General features: G+C 33.3%; 4 protein-coding genes across 6 annotated transcripts; 1 reads left to right on the forward strand and 3 right to left on the reverse strand.

The window, feature by feature from the left end:
- Positions 1–390: 390 nt before the first annotated feature.
- LOC127263666 (uncharacterized) lies at positions 391–2699 on the reverse strand. Its single transcript, XM_051292804.1, has 5 exons — positions 2198–2699; positions 1372–1471; positions 1160–1283; positions 988–1083; positions 391–688 (listed from the first exon to the last, which is right to left on the reverse strand). The coding sequence occupies exons 1-5, from the start codon at positions 2553–2555 to the stop codon at positions 551–553; spliced, it is 816 nt and encodes a 271-aa protein (XP_051148761.1). The 5' UTR covers positions 2556–2699; the 3' UTR covers positions 391–550.
- A 3762-nt stretch (positions 2700–6461) lies between these two features.
- Positions 6462–9148, forward strand: LOC127264030 (uncharacterized). 2 transcript variants are annotated; one of them, XM_051293366.1, is made up of 7 exons: positions 6462–6634; positions 7043–7144; positions 7250–7279; positions 7490–7591; positions 8016–8123; positions 8675–8729; positions 8931–9148. In XM_051293366.1, the coding sequence occupies exons 2-7, from the start codon at positions 7053–7055 to the stop codon at positions 8979–8981; spliced, it is 438 nt and encodes a 145-aa protein (XP_051149323.1). In that variant the 5' UTR covers positions 6462–6634; positions 7043–7052; the 3' UTR covers positions 8982–9148. The 2 variants fall into 2 exon arrangements, with proteins under 2 accessions (XP_051149323.1, XP_051149324.1); XM_051293367.1 differs by lacking the exon at positions 7250–7279.
- A 160-nt stretch (positions 9149–9308) lies between these two features.
- On the reverse strand, positions 9309–12502 carry LOC127264029 (probable protein S-acyltransferase 22). Of its 2 annotated transcripts, XM_051293364.1 has the most exons (8): positions 11921–12502; positions 11736–11849; positions 11224–11592; positions 11065–11136; positions 10822–10950; positions 10672–10752; positions 10395–10577; positions 9309–10297 (listed from the first exon to the last, which is right to left on the reverse strand). In XM_051293364.1, the coding sequence occupies exons 1-8, from the start codon at positions 11960–11962 to the stop codon at positions 9629–9631; spliced, it is 1659 nt and encodes a 552-aa protein (XP_051149321.1). In that variant the 5' UTR covers positions 11963–12502; the 3' UTR covers positions 9309–9628. The 2 variants fall into 2 exon arrangements, with proteins under 2 accessions (XP_051149321.1, XP_051149320.1); XM_051293363.1 differs by having other exon boundaries at positions 9310–10297; positions 11736–12501.
- Positions 12503–14403: 1901 nt separating this feature from the next.
- Positions 14404–16663, reverse strand: LOC127263427 (cell division topological specificity factor homolog, chloroplastic-like). The gene is made up of 2 exons (XM_051292439.1): positions 16368–16663; positions 14404–15174 (listed from the first exon to the last, which is right to left on the reverse strand). The coding sequence occupies exons 1-2, from the start codon at positions 16458–16460 to the stop codon at positions 14617–14619; spliced, it is 651 nt and encodes a 216-aa protein (XP_051148396.1). The 5' UTR covers positions 16461–16663; the 3' UTR covers positions 14404–14616.
- Between the last annotated feature and the right edge of the window lie 287 nt (positions 16664–16950).

Consider the following 16950-nt stretch of genomic DNA (forward strand, 5'->3'; position numbering starts at 1 on the left):
ACTTTAATCACATTTTAAAATTCATAATTTATAATTCTTTTATTTTAATATGTATTTAGTCAATCTTATAATCTTAATATACCTAAAACTCCATGTTACAGCTAAGGTGGACAAATTAACTTGGACAGGGAGTATAATTTATAATTTATATTATAGAATAATTATTTTTACTAATATATTTTTTTAATTATTTACTAATTATACTTTTACCAGAATTTTTATATTTAGAATAAGGTGGACATTTTAACCCTTGATGATGGATCCTTTTTTATTTTTTGTCCTGCCAATGAAAAGGTAGCTATAATGGGTGAATTGTGTTTTGTAGAATCCAGATATCAATCAAGATGAAGGCTGGTGGTTGTGTGTGTATGTGTGACTATTTGTTCTATGTAACCAAGGGAGAATATGTATGTGTAATAATAGAACCACCTATACATATTGTCATTTATATCCAATTTGTGTTGTAATGTTCTTGTAAAGAATATAAATGTTTACCAGATTTTGCTATATAGCATTCAATCTTGACAGGTTTTCAGGCACTCCCAAATCTTCAAGCCAAGTCCTCTTGGTCTTCGAGGGATCGCTTTCGTGCTGCAAGATTAAGTTTGAGGCTTTCCGGTAAAGGAGGTGTCCTGCCCCTGCGGAACAAAACAGCCAGAGCCCGGTTCCTCCGGCACAAATCGAAGACCTAAAGAGATGGATATAAATATTTGTAAATATTGGTACCAGTGAAGTGCTTAATTAGAAGGCGAAATTGTCAATAACTCCCCTGTACTTTAAAAAAAATTGCATAGCACTCCTTGTATTTTGAAAAAAGGTAGATGAAAGATTTCTCATCTATATTTTGTGCATAGTGAGAGGTTTCATGCAACATTTTTTGAAGTATAAGGAGAGGGATTTACACTGAATTTCGAAACTATGGAGAGTTATGAACAATTTTGGCTAATTAGAATGTAGATCAAATTGACATGAAACTTTGTTGCTTACTGATGAGGCATCTATCTCTGCAACACCTTCGCAATCTTGTCCTCCTCCTTGAAGCAGATCGCAGTACTTTGCAGCATCATTTTGGTCTTCGAATACCTTCAAGAAATCGACATTTTTAGAGACATGTGCATTGTTCTACAAAACTTGGAAGCAAATCTGCTGTTGAACTTACTAGGACACCCTCTCGGACATCCTCAACGAGCATCTGGAATTTGTTGCTGGGGCCTGATTGCTTCGACTGGTTTCTCCACTTCCCTCCTTTGGAAAACAGAATCCCGAGCTCCCTTTCAACTTCACTGCATTGGCAACAAGTTTGAAATGGTAATGGCAGCAAGAATTTGAATTACGTACTCACGCACACAGGCATATGCAAGCTTAAATCACCTGCGGTTTCTACGAGTTTTCATAGTACATAGCTGGTTCTCTTGGTGAGTCAGGACATACACAGATTTTGAAGACTCTCGCCAAGGGTTGGCATCCAATACTGCATCCATAACATTGAAAGGGTAATGTGTTGTGCTATGTGATGCGATGATATTACAGCAAGCAAACAAACATAAATACGAGGGGACTTAAGTTTCTATAGGTTTTTTACTGTTCTTCGCTTTTTTCTTCCAACAATATCAAATTAAATACCAATTTTTTATTTTTAACACATAGTTATATCATATCAAACAAATAGCATTTCAATTCTAACTATTCACTATTCTCAAGCTCAAACCCAAATCCCAAACACACCCTGTCAACAATTCTACATATTCAAAACCAGCTTAAACTTTTGGATTAAAGTTGCTTTTCGGTACTTTGAAGATGGAGAAGCTTTTTCCACAACAGGCAGAATATATACAACAGTGCTTTGTTCATAGATGAAGCTAACGTGCAGCAAATTGGTTATACTACTACTGAACACCATAAAAAAGGTAAACAGATTTGATAGGATTAAACGTTCCAACCGAGCTAATTTTTCTAAATACAACGCTAATTTCCATCAAACACAATCTTCAATCATAGTTCTACCAAGATGCTGATAAGAATAAGATTCACCCAACAGAACGGTCATATAGTGGCTAATAAGAATAAGATTGGGAGCCGAACGTAATTTAAACAATAATTACGGCACCAATTAAGCACATACAAATTAGTATCATGATCTAGCACAGCATTAGAAACACTAGTACCGAACGAACAGTTTAATGAAATCAATCCTCACCGTCGTAGCTACTGCTATCAAAGCTCTGCTGCAGATGCCTGCGCATATCATAAGCGCGCGAGGAAACCTGTCTCACCAACGCATCGGGAGTTCCTGGAATCGTACCATCCATCCGCATCGCTCTATCCAATTCCTCATCTCTCCGATCATTTTCCGCGTCGCGCTCATCATCTCCGCTCAGTTTACAATAAACTCTCGCGTTCCGTTTCCCTCTGCGAAATTCAGCCGAAATACGCAACTGATTGATAGATGCTCTGCTGCATGTAAAAGGCACACCCACCAGGCGCCGGTCGTGGCGGTGGTTGTGATGGCGGAGGGGGAGCACAATAGGTGGCGACACCGACGATACAGAATCCATAATTCAGGGAGAGATCGAATTCTCAACTCCTTCTTACCGTAGCTGCGCAATGCCTAAATCTGCAATTTTCGAAATTTGCAGGAAGAATAGAGAGCTAAAGTGAATTCGCGTGTTGGTTTTGGGGCAATCAAAAGAAACGAATGTATAAATGACGAATGCTTCGAGAGATTTTTTTCTTTGGGCTGCATTCGGGTCGGGTTAGATGCGTAGGACTATTGCGCACGACTCCTTAGTCAAAAACTGATACCCGAACCTCGACCCTGACCCACATTTTCCACGTGTCCTTTATTATTAGGGTGTGTTTGTTTGAGAGTTTGGATTTTGGGTTGGGATTTGAATAGTAAAAATTTTGAATTTGAATAGTTGTATGATGTGATATAAATAAGAATTGATGTGATGTTTTGAATGTAAAATTGATTTTTAGTATAATATAAAAAATGAAAAATAAATGTTTGATTTGATATTTTTGGAGGGAAAATTTTGTGGGAATAGTAGAAATCCCACAAAATCCCCCAAACAAACACACCCTTAGTGTGTGTTTTAGCACCGAGCGTTGAAGGGTGTGTTTGTTTGGGGATTTGAATTTTGAGTTGAGATTTGAATAGTAAAAATTTTGAATTTGAATAGTTGTACGATGTGATATAAATAGGTATTGATGTGATGTTTTGAATGTAAAATTAATTTTTAGTATAATATAAAAAATAAAAAATAGGTGTTTGATTTGATATTTTTGGGGAAAAATTTTGAATAAATTAGTAAAATTTTGGTAAAATCCTTCAAACTAACAAACCAGAAGTGTTTCTTTATGGAGTTTTTTTTTCTTTGTCTGTCTTTGTCCATTCATATTTTTTTATCTGTTTAATTTGTATAAAGATAAAGAATTTAATATTTAAATATTATCAAAAGTGCGCGTTAGGAAAACTCCTAAATACAGCAAGACAAATCACATTAAGCGAAAATTTTAGGACATCACGGTGACAAGTTCACTCCTTACACCAAGGGACTGTCTGGACTTCTAATGTCATTAATTGTAATATTGTATAAAATGTATGAATATTTTTAATTAAAGTAAAAATTAATTTTTCTAAAGAAATAACAAATACATTTGAGTTTTTTTTATATATATAAAATATAAAAAAAATTATAATATTAATATAAAATATAAATATTACCTCCGTCCACCACAAATCTATCAGTTTATCCGTTTACTTTTTGCATATTAATATTTGAATATTAATTATTATATCAAAACGTAGTATAAATTAAGGGAAAATTACAAAAATATTTTTATTGGTGTCTTGTAATACTAATGTAATAACATTTATATAAAAAAAATTATACAAATATAAAGATATTTTTAATACTCCTTTCGTCCCATGAAGAAGTGTCAATTTGCTTTTTGCACGTAGTTTTAGAAATATTAGTATTATATTGGGATATAGTAGGAATAAAGTAGAAATAATTAAAATAACCTTATTAATATGTGTGATATAAATGTAATGACATTTGTGTAATATATTGTAAGTGGCAAGGGTATTTGTAATGTTAGGTAGATAGTACAATTACTAAAAAAAGAAATGAATACTTTGTTATGGGACGTACTAAAATAGAAAAATAAATATTTTGTTATGAGACGAAAAAAGTATTAAAAATAATGACGTCAAATACAAATGGATAGATTGGTGATGGATGCAGGTAGTATTAATTTTTCGTGAGAGATAGATATAATATATATACTATATATGATATATATTCCAAATTATATTGAATAAAAAATGATTGGACAAATAAAAATATATATTACAATTTTTATTTTTTTTAAGTTTTGTTTTAATAATGTATGAACAATTCTTGAGAAACAATGGAGTACTATGAGTTTGTTTGCTTGAGTTTGGAATTGAATTTTTTATTTGATTTTTATTTAAATAGTTTAATAAAATCAATTTTGAAAAATTCGTAGGAAAGTGTTTTGGTGTAATTTATAATTTTTAAGGGAGAAAAATATGCTTTCTAAGATAAATATTTACATTTTTTAAATTTATTTTTAATATTTTTTTTCAAAGCAATCAATATTTCTATAATATGTTTTAAATACTTATTTTCTTATCTTAATTAAACTTTATTGGGTTGAGACAAATACTCTTTATAAATATTATGCATTTTGTTTTAAAGTTATTATTTTTTTTATAAATATATTATTATTATTATTATTATATCCAATCAAACAATTTATTGTCAAGCAATAATTTTAAGATTGGACATTACACAAATTTTCATTTTAAATATATTCATGTCCACTAAATTACTATATTCTCCTATTGTAACCTAAACACCAATGGATTAATTAAACTTTGTAAGCTTAAATCGGCAATAAATGCAAATAAATTACATGGGTCGAATCAAATTAAAAAAAATATATATATACTAATACAACAACAATCCAAATAAAGTTTTACTGTGGTTTATACTTTCTAAAGGAAAAATATAAAGTGTTTCTTAAGACAAAGATTTATATTTTTTTTCAATTTATTTTTAATACTTTTGTACAGAGCAATCAATATTTCAAACTACAACGTATTTGAAATAGTTATTGTTTGTCTTAAACAAATTTTATTCGGCCGAGATTAATACTTTTTATAAATATTTTGCATTTCCTCTTTAGGGTTGCTAGCTTTTATTTTCTAAAAAAATTATTATTATTATTATTATTATTATTATTATTGTATTGATTTAAAACGATTTATTGTTGAACCATGATTTTATAATTGAGCATTACATAATTTATCACATCAAACACTAAATTACTTTCTTTTAACCCAACATTCTCCATCTTTTTTGATCTTATGCTATTGCCATAATAATAAAAACACAGCAAATAAATAATTAGTTAAGTACAACTAACAATTTAGAAAAACAATTATGAAGATAACTTAGAAAATATAACATATAATTCCAGCACTATAATGCTACCCGAAAGTGCGCACTTCAGGTGACCTGATATCTGACGGTCACAAATCCAACTTCTACACCATCGGTCATCTCTTGCAGGACTTATCACAAAAAAATTTGAATATATGAAACATATATTCACTTTTAAATACACTTATTTCTTATTTCTTTTTATTTTTATTTTGATGTGAGATAAATATATTGAATATTGTATAATAATAAGTCTTATTCTTATTGTTAAAAAAATATAACTCTCTTAATATATTAACAAATTACAAAATACAATATTTTTCAATATTTAATTGTCTACTACACAAACAAAGAATAATACTAACATTTTAGTTAAGAAATCAAATGCTATGAAAATTTTTAAATCTAAAACATATTTTTATAATTGAAAGAAATTTTCGTCACCTATGGTTGTCTTAATTTTTTATTTTATTTTATTTTATTTTTATGATACAGAAATCTGTATCTGTTATTAAAAATGTACACTGGATAAACTTCCTACCGAACTTAATACCTACGTATAGTCTTTTTAATTTTTTTCATCTTCAATGGCTTTTTACATTTTGAAGGTTGATATTACTATATGTTGTTTTCATTTTGTTTAAGTAAAAAATAAAATAAAATAGTGGTTTACGTATAAAATCAAAATAAAAATTAAAAACAATAATAATAAATAAAAGTATTTTGTAATATATATATTTTTTAATAATTTAGAAATTCGTAGCCGCTGTGGACGGAGAGTCGCAATAATATTTTTTCAAAAAATAGAGTAAAAAAAAGGTAGATAGATATATATAGAGGGCTTAAATAAGAATTTGTATTAAAATTTTAATTTGAAATTACATTTTTTTCACCTTCCTTTTCGCTTAAAAAAAAAAAAAAAAATTAAAATAAAAGAAAAAGAAACTGAAGGAAAGGAGTATTAGAAAAAAACCTTTCATTGCAATTTTAAATGAATCAATTTCAGCCTGCCCGTCTTTTCGTTTTCTTCCGCCTCAATTGCCGCTCTCCTCTCGCAGGTCGTCGCCGTCTTCCCTACGGTTGCCCGCCACCCAATCTCAGCCCTCTTTCTGCCTATCGTACACTACAGCAGAGCCTCCATTCCGTTCCTCCATAATCTGGTTTGTGTTTCCCTCGTTTTTGCTGTATTGCTGTTCGATTGCTGCTTGTTGTTCGGCCTTGAATTAGATATCTACATGTTGTTCTGCCTTGAATTAGACATCTATGACTGATTGGATTTAAAGGTTTTAGATTTCCCCGAGCAATTTCTGGCAATCGTGTTATTGTGGGTAGATTCTATTCTGAAGTGGCCAACAACTTTGTGAGGAGAAACTAGAGCCTAAGTTTGATACTATTTTTCGAACATTGGAGTTTGGTGATTTTGTTGTCCCGAAAGTGTATGATGCTTTTGCTCATGATATCTGTATGTTAGAACTCTGTTCAGGCCAGGCAGATCACGGCATGATTAAGCTCAATGGCCTATAAACGTTAAGTGGCACTTTGATTGATTACCTGATTTCATGGTGTAGAGGGGCTGATATGGACATTGTGCGCCAGGAGAAAGTAAGGAAGTTTGAGGAGTTTGTTGATCGTCGCTTAAAACCTGATCTTGTACATGCTATTGCTCAACGGTGCTTCTTCCTGGTCTATCTATTGTATTTCATTTTTTTTTTTCTTCTAATTTTAATTTCTTGTTTTAGTGCTTATAGAATCCTTATAGTTTGTACATTTTTCAGTGACAAGGTCTTTGAACAACAGAAGATATTGTATCCTTTAGTTTTCTTCTGTTCATGAGTTCATTACATCTATTTTGGTGTGCGTAGCTTCAATTAATGCTTCAGACATTTGGTTGGATAGTAGGGAATGATATTGCCAAGGAATGATCCCTGATTTGTATGTTTAAGGATTAATGAAGCTTTTGGCATTGTTGATTGCTTTTTTTCTTTTTTTTTTTTTCTTAACCTCGTTTCATGTAGCTCTGATCTGAGAAGGAACATTGAGAACTTGGAGAAGAACAGTGTCACCAGTTTGAGAACATTGGTGAACCTTGGTTCTGAAGTTTACATGCAAGCAGATGTGTATGTTAATATCTCATTTTTTTGGGTCCAAGCTACCTGCCATGTGTATGCTGTATTTGCTGAATTACATCCTGGTTGATGTTTTGTTGTAAATGTTAATATGAAACAGATTATATGCGGCAATCCTCGTAACTATTGAAAAAACATAAACAAAAACATATGTATCCTTAGGTACCTTTCATGATACTCTACATTTGATCAAGTATAAATGTATTACCTCAGCATGAATACTTGATGCAATTTTGGGTGAAAGGAAGTGTATGACATAATTGAATTATGTTAATTTGATCAAATATCATTTTTCTAAACTTGGTAGAGCCTTTTGAATTTGGTCTTATTTTGAACACAATTTAATTTGATTGAAACACCATAATTGTACATTAATTGTTCCCCTTGGCATGATTGTTCCCGTTTGCTTTTTCAGACCGGACACCCGGCATATATTTGTTGATGTTGGACTTGGTTTCCACGTGGAGTTTACCTGGTCTGAGGCTTTAAAGTTCATAGCTACCAGGGAAGAAAAGTTATCCAGGTATGATCCTTCTAGACTTGGGGGCTGATGTGAAAAAATAAATATGCTATTCAAACTAAAGTGTGTTGCCAAGTCTTTATGTTGCTTGACTGAACTTGTTATCAACAGTGTCCTTGGGTTTTAACTTTAAAGTCTCAAACTGGACAGCTTGAATGCCTATGATCATGTGCTTGAATGGTGGATATCAATGTTTTGCCTACAATTTCTACATAATTCTAACCTTTTTACGTTTCCCTTGTTGAGCTTGGATAGCTACATAGACTTTATCATCATGTCTTTTCGTAATTCTTATAATCATTCCACAATGCTGCCTGTATGCATATGGGGGAACCCTATTCCTGCAATAGTGATGTGGGAAGATTAACAAAGAAATGCATTATGTTTTGAATCTATTGCTTCTGACATGTACATCATTGATTTATATATGCTGTTTAATCTTGAATTTCCAATTGCATCTGAAATTTTCTTTTGCATAACAATAATATCATGTTATTATATCCACACACTGTCTAAAGTGTGCTCTTATCTAATTGTTATATTTATTTTTGCAGGCAAATAGAAGATTACACTCGCTTAATTGCTTCTATTAAAGCTCAGATTAAGATGGTAATGTAGATTCTAAGCTATGCTACCTATTGATCTGTCCTCCAGTTTATGTGTGCACATCCAAAATAATTTATAAACAGCATTCAGGAGAAATATATAGCAATAAGCATAACAGCAAATGATCAGTATGCACTTTTTCAGTATTCTTGAGAATGTAGAAAATACTATGTGATAATGATTCTTTTGTTGGTGTTAATGCAGGTGTGTGAGGGAATAAGAGAGATTCTCCAGTTACCAGTGACTGACGTTTAACCAATATCATTGAACGCTGTTTGTATTTTTGGCAATTTCTTATTTTAGCATCGAACAAGATTTCATGGAGCTATAAATTTTGGTCCTTCAGCTGAAATGGAAGTAATTATGTTATTCGGATTATGTGAATATTTAAAGCATCATGGAAAATTATGTGATTTATGCAATTATGGTTTTGTCCTTGTGCATTTATTCTGATATTTTGCCCTAAATGGTCATACCATGTAGAGTTTAAGAATTCAACGAAAAGAGTAGATGGCCATTAAAATTATACAGTTTTGGAAACATTGAAACATTTTCTTTTGTAATTTGTGGTCCTAATGTCCATCAACCAGAAGAAAATATGTGCTTTTTAGTCCTTAAGTTATTTACTAGACACGTAGGAATAAGAGCAAGGGACACTTTCTTTGCGTTACACTTCAAAAAAATGTTGTTTTGCATTTCTCTACAACGAAAAAAAAATCATCTGTTGGCGAGATGCCATAAGACTATGCAATCCTAATCTTTTCAGAAGCAAAAAAGTGTCTCGAAAACATGTTTGGCAGCTGAGAAGACAGTTGTCTGAGAACTGAATCTGTCTCGTGCCTATTCCCTCCTAGTGGGCACAAAATTGATCGTAGAATGCTGCTGTAGATAACCACCTGTGTTCATTCTTCCATACGCTTGGATGTAGGTTCATACTGTTGAACAGTGTCGGAACCATGTATGAGGCTTCTCCAGTTAGCTGATCTGTGCAGGATTCTTCTAGTGCCGTGATCACTGTCTTCTCCACTGGATTCACCATAGTCATTGCTATTTGATCTTGACAATGAATTTCTCCTTTTTGATTTGGCTCCCGATGTTGAAGCATCATTCAAAGGGCAAATCTCAGGAGAACTTAAACTACTCTCAGGAGACGAATAGTTACTGCTCCTAACAGAGCATCGCATAGTGTGGCTTTTCCTGAATGTATGTGCAGGTTCAGTGATGGCATGGCCTGTGTTGCCTTCTACTGTTGCAATCCTATGTACAGGCTCGGATATGGGAAGGCTGTCATCGTTGGGCCTCAGGGAGATCCTGCGACTGCTGCTGTCTAAACTGGTGCTTTTTGTTTCAAGGGAAGATGCTGTTTCATGCTTTTTTTCTGTTGGGCGTAGAATCTTGGAGTTCTTTCTTGCCTCGGCAGCAGCCTTTGAGACATCCTCTGCATTCAGACGAGCCAATGCCCATGGACTGATCTTGATAGGTGCGGCATTCTTTTTCTTTGATGGCTCCTCCATTGCTGTTCTTTTCCCTAATGAACTAACAGATGCATTGTCTGGAGGAATTGCGTCAAACTGCAGGATAACCAGATAGAAATAACAATAAGTAATTCTGTGTTTGTTCGTGTCTGCGTGTGTGTGTGTGTATATATATATGTGTATATATAATCACCTGATCATCAAGAAACAGGCGAGGGGGCGTGCACCATGCTGCTCGTTGAAAATTGTTGAAGGAGCTCGCACTGCTTAGGCCCGTGATAGAGCTGAGTGTAGACATCTGGGGGCTATTCTGACCTTCAGCAGCTTCTTGCTCTTGCTCCCTCAGAGCTACAATATAATCGTACGTGCTGATTCCCTGTTATCGTTCAATTGTGGCTATTGTTAGCTAGAAGATATCGGTTTTCCTCTTGGCATATAACGAACTGTTTTTATGCATAATTTGTGCAAACCTTTCTGATCAGAATAACATGAAAGAAGAAGAGTTGAGCCAGTGGCAGCGTAGCAACCATGGCTAGGAAGGTACACACTGCCTGCAAGAAACGAAGCATAAATAATTCTTTCCATTTACAGATATGGCGTGGAAGATGCAGAAGACTTACAACGACAATGGCAAAAGGAACCACAGAGAAGCTGCTCCCTAACTTGGAGGCGATGTCCTCTTCAAATTGCTTCTTCTTGACAAAGCACTGGATCAGGACAAAGATTCCGGTCGACCATTGGAGTACAAGCTGTAATCTCAAGTCCAAAAAGCACAGACCAGGTCTAGTCCTGTCAGTGTCCGGCTTAATAAAAAAAAGATCCGAATGCAATACATTCTATTGAAATTCGATGCTTCAACTTACCATGAGAAGGGCGAATACCATAAGCGCGAAGAACGTCCGGTAATTCCTTTTCCCTATGCAATTATTTATCCACTGCAAATAAAGAGCTTATCATTTGATTAGCTGATCTTGTTCTAGTGTGGCAGCAGAAATTTAACTAATGGTAAAATCATGATGTACCCTGCAGTGATGATCGAAGCAGTCGACACACTTGTCGCAAACTCTACAATGCTTGCTGTATGTGAAAACCTCTACTTCGCAGAGACTACAGTAGAACATCCCCTCTTCACTTCCCTGTTGATCTGCCGAATTTTTACATGAATAACAAAGATACGAAGAACACAGCAAGAAACCCGGGATGGTAGGAAACCAGGAGCTCTGACAGAGTGAGGGGTTGTGTTTTTCATTTCCAGTATTATGATCATGTGTCGATTCAGTAGCATTGTTTTTATTATCAGGAAAATGAAGGTATTTTTTGGATCGAAAGACGCCGGGGTCTGCAGGATCAGCTGCAGCACACCAAATGTATAGCCCGAAGACAGATGCCATCTGAGAATTGCCAAATGGTGAGATAGGTATGTATACATAGATCTCACTCAGCTTGTTTTTTTTTTTTTTTTTAAATAAAGAAGTTAGGAAAAAAAAAAAAAAAAGGGTAAAAAAGGAGAGTAGATAATTAAGTATGGACTTACAAGAGGGGTGTAAATCCCAGTAAGTATGAATTGGAAGAATGGGGTTCCCATGAAAGGAGCAAAGAATACATAGAAAGCAAATCCCAGTGCCAAAAACACTGCTATTGCCACTACCTGCCCACACACACACAAGACATACATAAATAGAATGTGTAGAGAGAGAGAGAGAGAGAGAGAGAGGATACCTGGAGTGGATGGTAAGGAAGTTGCCATCCCTGCTTTCTCATTGTACATAGAAAAAATATGAATAATGAATTGATTTGGAGAAGAAGATTAGATTATATTTGATTTGATTTGATTTGGTGCTAACTATGTAAAAGATGAAGTAGTAAGTAGGTATCTTTCATATTTCAAGCTTTAGTTCCCTCCCTCCCTCATCTGATCTGATCTGTACTGCATTTTGGCACAAGAAATTTCATAAATAAAGAGAGAAACCAAGTAGAATTTCTCAAGAACATCCATCTCTAAAAGAATAAGAAAGAGAATGGATGGGAGGGGAATCTACATTTAATCTTCCAAACAAAACAAAACATAACATGGCAAATTGAAGGTGAAGCTGAAAAAAACAACAGGAGAAGAGAGACAGGGGAACAGACAAATTAAGGATTTGGCTTTGATTTCTTTCTCTTCTTTGAAATTCAATCTCTTTTGCTTTTGCCTATCTATCTATCTATATATGAATAGAGTGAGAGAGAGGGACAGCTTTTAGAGAGAGAAATGGCATTTTTGGGTTACAGCTTACTACAATACCGTTGGCAACCTCCTAAATTTGGGATATTTTGCTGTGTGTTTCTTGCAGTGTCCTTTTCCAATGGACTCACTCATAAATCAGCATCATCTCTCTCTCTCTCTCTCTCTCTCTATATATATATATGTATGTATACATATGTTCCAACAACCACATTAATGGCACCCGAAGAAGATTTTATTTCATCCTATTCTTGTTCCTTCCTATATGCATATCTCATCTGCAATTTCACTTCCACTTCCACATTACAACAATGAAATTATATGACAACGCCACAATTTAATTTAATTTAAAACAACCAAAACATATACGCCCATTTATTATTATTATTTATTTTTCAAATTAATAATTTTCGTTTTTTAAAAAAAAACTACCAATCATGTGGGGTGGGATCATCTGCACGAGCAAGATGGATGATATAGGTCAAGATCTGCACTTCTGATAGTATTTATATTTATTCAATAAATTAATTAGTTAATTAATTAATATAGAAACACACCATCCCATCCCAACTGATTAACTAATTGATGATATATAGATAGAGTGATTCTGAAGAAATTCTTAATTGCATTCCATGGCATGGCTTGGCTGATTGATAAAAATGAATAAAGTCGTAATTGTATTCTACGAAGAAACAACAAAAACAAAAGAGTGTTGTTTAGGAATGAATGATGTTTAATTACTGATTAGTCTCACTCATAGCCAATAGGATATGAGAGGACCCACCGATGCTTACTTAAACTTGAAGAAAAATCAAAGCTAGCTGCCTGCTTTTCAAAAATAATTAATTAATCATTTTTTCAAATTATATATAGGTGAAGGTTTTAAATTGGCACATGTAAAATACAGAGAGATAACACATGTCTATATTACATACATCATATGTTGTTTCTAATAAAGATATAGGTTGCTTGTTCCTAATTACAACGTGTGTTGTAAAAAATATTACGTGTTGTATTTGTATTATATTAGTGTATGTACATGTTGTGTGTTGCCTGTAATTATATCGTATGCTGTCCATTAACACACGATATGGCGGCCGCTATATTATTAGATAATAATAGTATTATTTTATTTTTTTAAATAGTAAATTACATAATATTTCATTGTATTTCATTATAAATACAAAATATATTTTATACTTTCTCAGTTCCTTTATAAAGAAATTATAGGTTTTGTATTAGATATAATAATGTTTTATTGGTAAGTTAGACATTTTGATCTTGTATGTGTTATAATATATTTATAATTTAAATAAAAAATAAAAAATATTTTAATATTAATGTATAATTATTTTTTTTTTATATTGAATTGAGACAGAGAAATATCTTAAAATTTCTTTCGTATTAAAACTAAAACATGCACAAAAGGGGCTGGGCAACTAGAAAGTTGAGAATCCCATACCCAACAATCCTTTTGAATGTATTCTCTCGTCCAGATATTTTGTCCGCATTATCGTATACACAAAAATTAGGAGAGTATAATTAATAAATAATTAAAAATATATTAGTGAAAATAATTATTGTATAATAAAAATAATTATAGATTAAAATTAAGATAATTGATTAGTATAATTAAAATTATAAATTAAATTTTTAAAAATAAGATTAAAGTGTATAATTATTTTCCAAAAAAAGAAAGTGACAAAATAAGTAACAAAAAAAAAATGTGAACTTGAGAAGTGGACCGGAAGGAGTATTAAATTAAAATTTGAACTTATTCATATATTATGTTATTTTTGTGTTGCTTAGATTTGAATATGTTTATATCAAATCTATTTTATGACGCTAAACCCTTAATAATAAACATAATATAATTTTTTAATTTTCATAAAATATTTTCACATTCATTGAAATTTGGATTCAATTCTCAGAAAATATATTTATTTTTTAAAACTCCAAATCTCAAAGAAACTCACCCTAAAATAATTCGATATTTCGATTCCATTTCAAAACCCAGACAGTTCGAACGTTCATTTAAGTCTACTTCAGACAATCTTTTTTCTTAGACAACCCAAAAGAAATATGAAAAATATGTACAAATTTCAGCCTCTCAAGTTTCATCATAGAACTCCTCAAGCAAACCAAATATTCCCATGGCAGCCACAAAACTGTTTCTTTCTCTCTCGATTACTCACTGTGGGATATAGAAATCGAATTTCACGTCGACGCAGCCGCTCGTTTTCCCCGTGTCCTTGTACTCGACATTCACTATAGTCGCCCCGTCATTCTCAGCTTGGTATTCAGATCTCACGCGTCGCACCGGCACAGTCACAGAATAAATTGTGCCGAGGCCGGGATCAGTCGAGACGCTGAGCTGAACTTTGTCACGAGACTCGATCTCGACAAAATCGGAGAGCACCTTCACCACGTTCGTCACTATCTTCTGCTTCGCCTCCTCGCTGACTGCGCATCGATCGGAGAACAGAATCATTCTCAGGCGCTGCTTCGCGACACTCGCATTGGAGTTTCTTCTCTCCGATGGTGAGGGAAATATGATCTTCCATGCCAAGTTTAGGCGCTCGAAGAAGCTCATATTGATCGTATTGTGGAGGAAGGTCTCCGTGTCTTGCGACAGCTTATACCCTTCGAGATTTCCGAGAGCCCTGTCTGAGTGACACCGACTGATATGACAATAGCGTACTGATTTGGAAATACTCGAAGTCCCGTTAGCAAACACACTGAAATCTACCTGTAATACAATACATAATCAGGCTTCTTTCAAATATAAAAAAGAAAAAAAAAAATAAAAATGCACATACATATATATATCTCGAAAAGAAAAACCACGGGTTTATTTCTTTTGCCTCCAAACTCCATATTTATACTATTTGGACTCTGCGTTTCCTAAAAAAATACATTTTTTCCTCTTACAAAACATCTCATCTTGTATTATTTTAATATCAAACTCAAACCAAAATTTTCTAAACCCATCAAAAGAAACACAAGATTCTTTCTACAGAGGCTTGCACAAGAAACTTTTTAATTAATGGAAGGCGCTGGAAATTCAAACATGAGACCCCTCTCGCTAATACAGATTTATGTGAGATGGCCGACTACCATTTAAACTAAATACCCTTTGGTTCAGGTAAATTGAAGGGGGAAGGCACTGTGCAATGTGATCGTCGGTAAGTTGAAGATGTAAAATCTAGAAATCCTACTTTCTGATTCGGAAAATTCACAAAGGAATGAGTAATAAATCATAATGTACATTAAAAATCACATATGAATGTGAAGCAAGATCAAAGTTATCTTCCCTGTCCCTGTCCCTGTCCCTGTCCTTACCCCTGCAATTGTTGTTCATAAATTACAAACTAAATGAAGCCACAGAATATAGAGAGGAATCAACTTAGTGCGACAAGCAATACATGCTCTGCCAGCAATCACAGGATCACAGGACAGAGGATCAATCTGCTAATTGATGCAGAAACAACCCAATAGCTACCTCTGAAAACACTAAAGGTAGGATGCACACTGCATCAGTTTTTCTTTTGTCAAATTATCAATGTAGCAACTTGCTTGATCAGTTTGAATCCAAACATCAAATATCCGAGAAGCAAATTGCTAAATCCAAGTGGTGTCGACACGAAATGAGTGAATATCAGATAAAGACGTCATCAGTAGCCAGTTCACTTTCGTTTTTTTTGCCCAATTATTTAACCAATTCGATTCCACATAAAGACATACTTCCCCTTCACCCTACGGAATAAATATTTCTGCACTTTGAAGAACATAAAAATGGATACCATATATCACACTCCGCAGCATCACATTCAATCAAACATCGACAAATCTCAACATTCGATCACAGCGTAATCCACAAGAACCAAATATTCATGCAAGTAAATGGGGAAAGGAAAAACGAAAACGAAGGCGAAAACAAACCTTAGATGGAGGAACTTGTGTTGCAGCGCGAATCGGAGCAACTTTGTATGGATTCAGAACCGCTGAAAGCATAAAATCCCCAGATGTAGCCATTTGTACAAACCAAAATTATGCTTGAAATCCCTGTACTTGGATCTATCTGTTCAATTGACCTTCAATTTGCTAGGGTTTTGCGAGCAGTATAGTATCAGCTCAGCAACTGAGGTTGACTGGTACCTCCGAACGACGTCGTTTTCAAGTTAATATATACAAACAGCAGTTCGAATCGCTCGCCCATTTCGCTCTCGGTTCTTTTAGGTGTGTTCGGTTGTGGGATTCTATAACAAAATTATTATTTATCAATTTTTTTTTTATAAAATTTTATTAAATTAAATATTTATTTTTTATTTTTATATTATATTAAAAATTAATTTTATATTAAAAAATATAATTTTATTACATTTTATTTTAATTCAAAATTTTTAACATCCAAAATCTCGAGTCAAAATTCAAATATCAAAATAAGCTCACATTTTTTTTGGTTTGGCCGGTATTTTATTTTTATATTTATATTTATTTTTATTTTTATAATAATTGTTTGGGC

The sequence above is a fragment of the Andrographis paniculata genome, unplaced genomic scaffold (assembly GCF_009805555.1).
Source record: "Andrographis paniculata isolate CXL003 unplaced genomic scaffold, ASM980555v1 Contig69END, whole genome shotgun sequence".
Classification (NCBI taxonomy): domain Eukaryota; kingdom Viridiplantae; phylum Streptophyta; class Magnoliopsida; order Lamiales; family Acanthaceae; genus Andrographis; species Andrographis paniculata.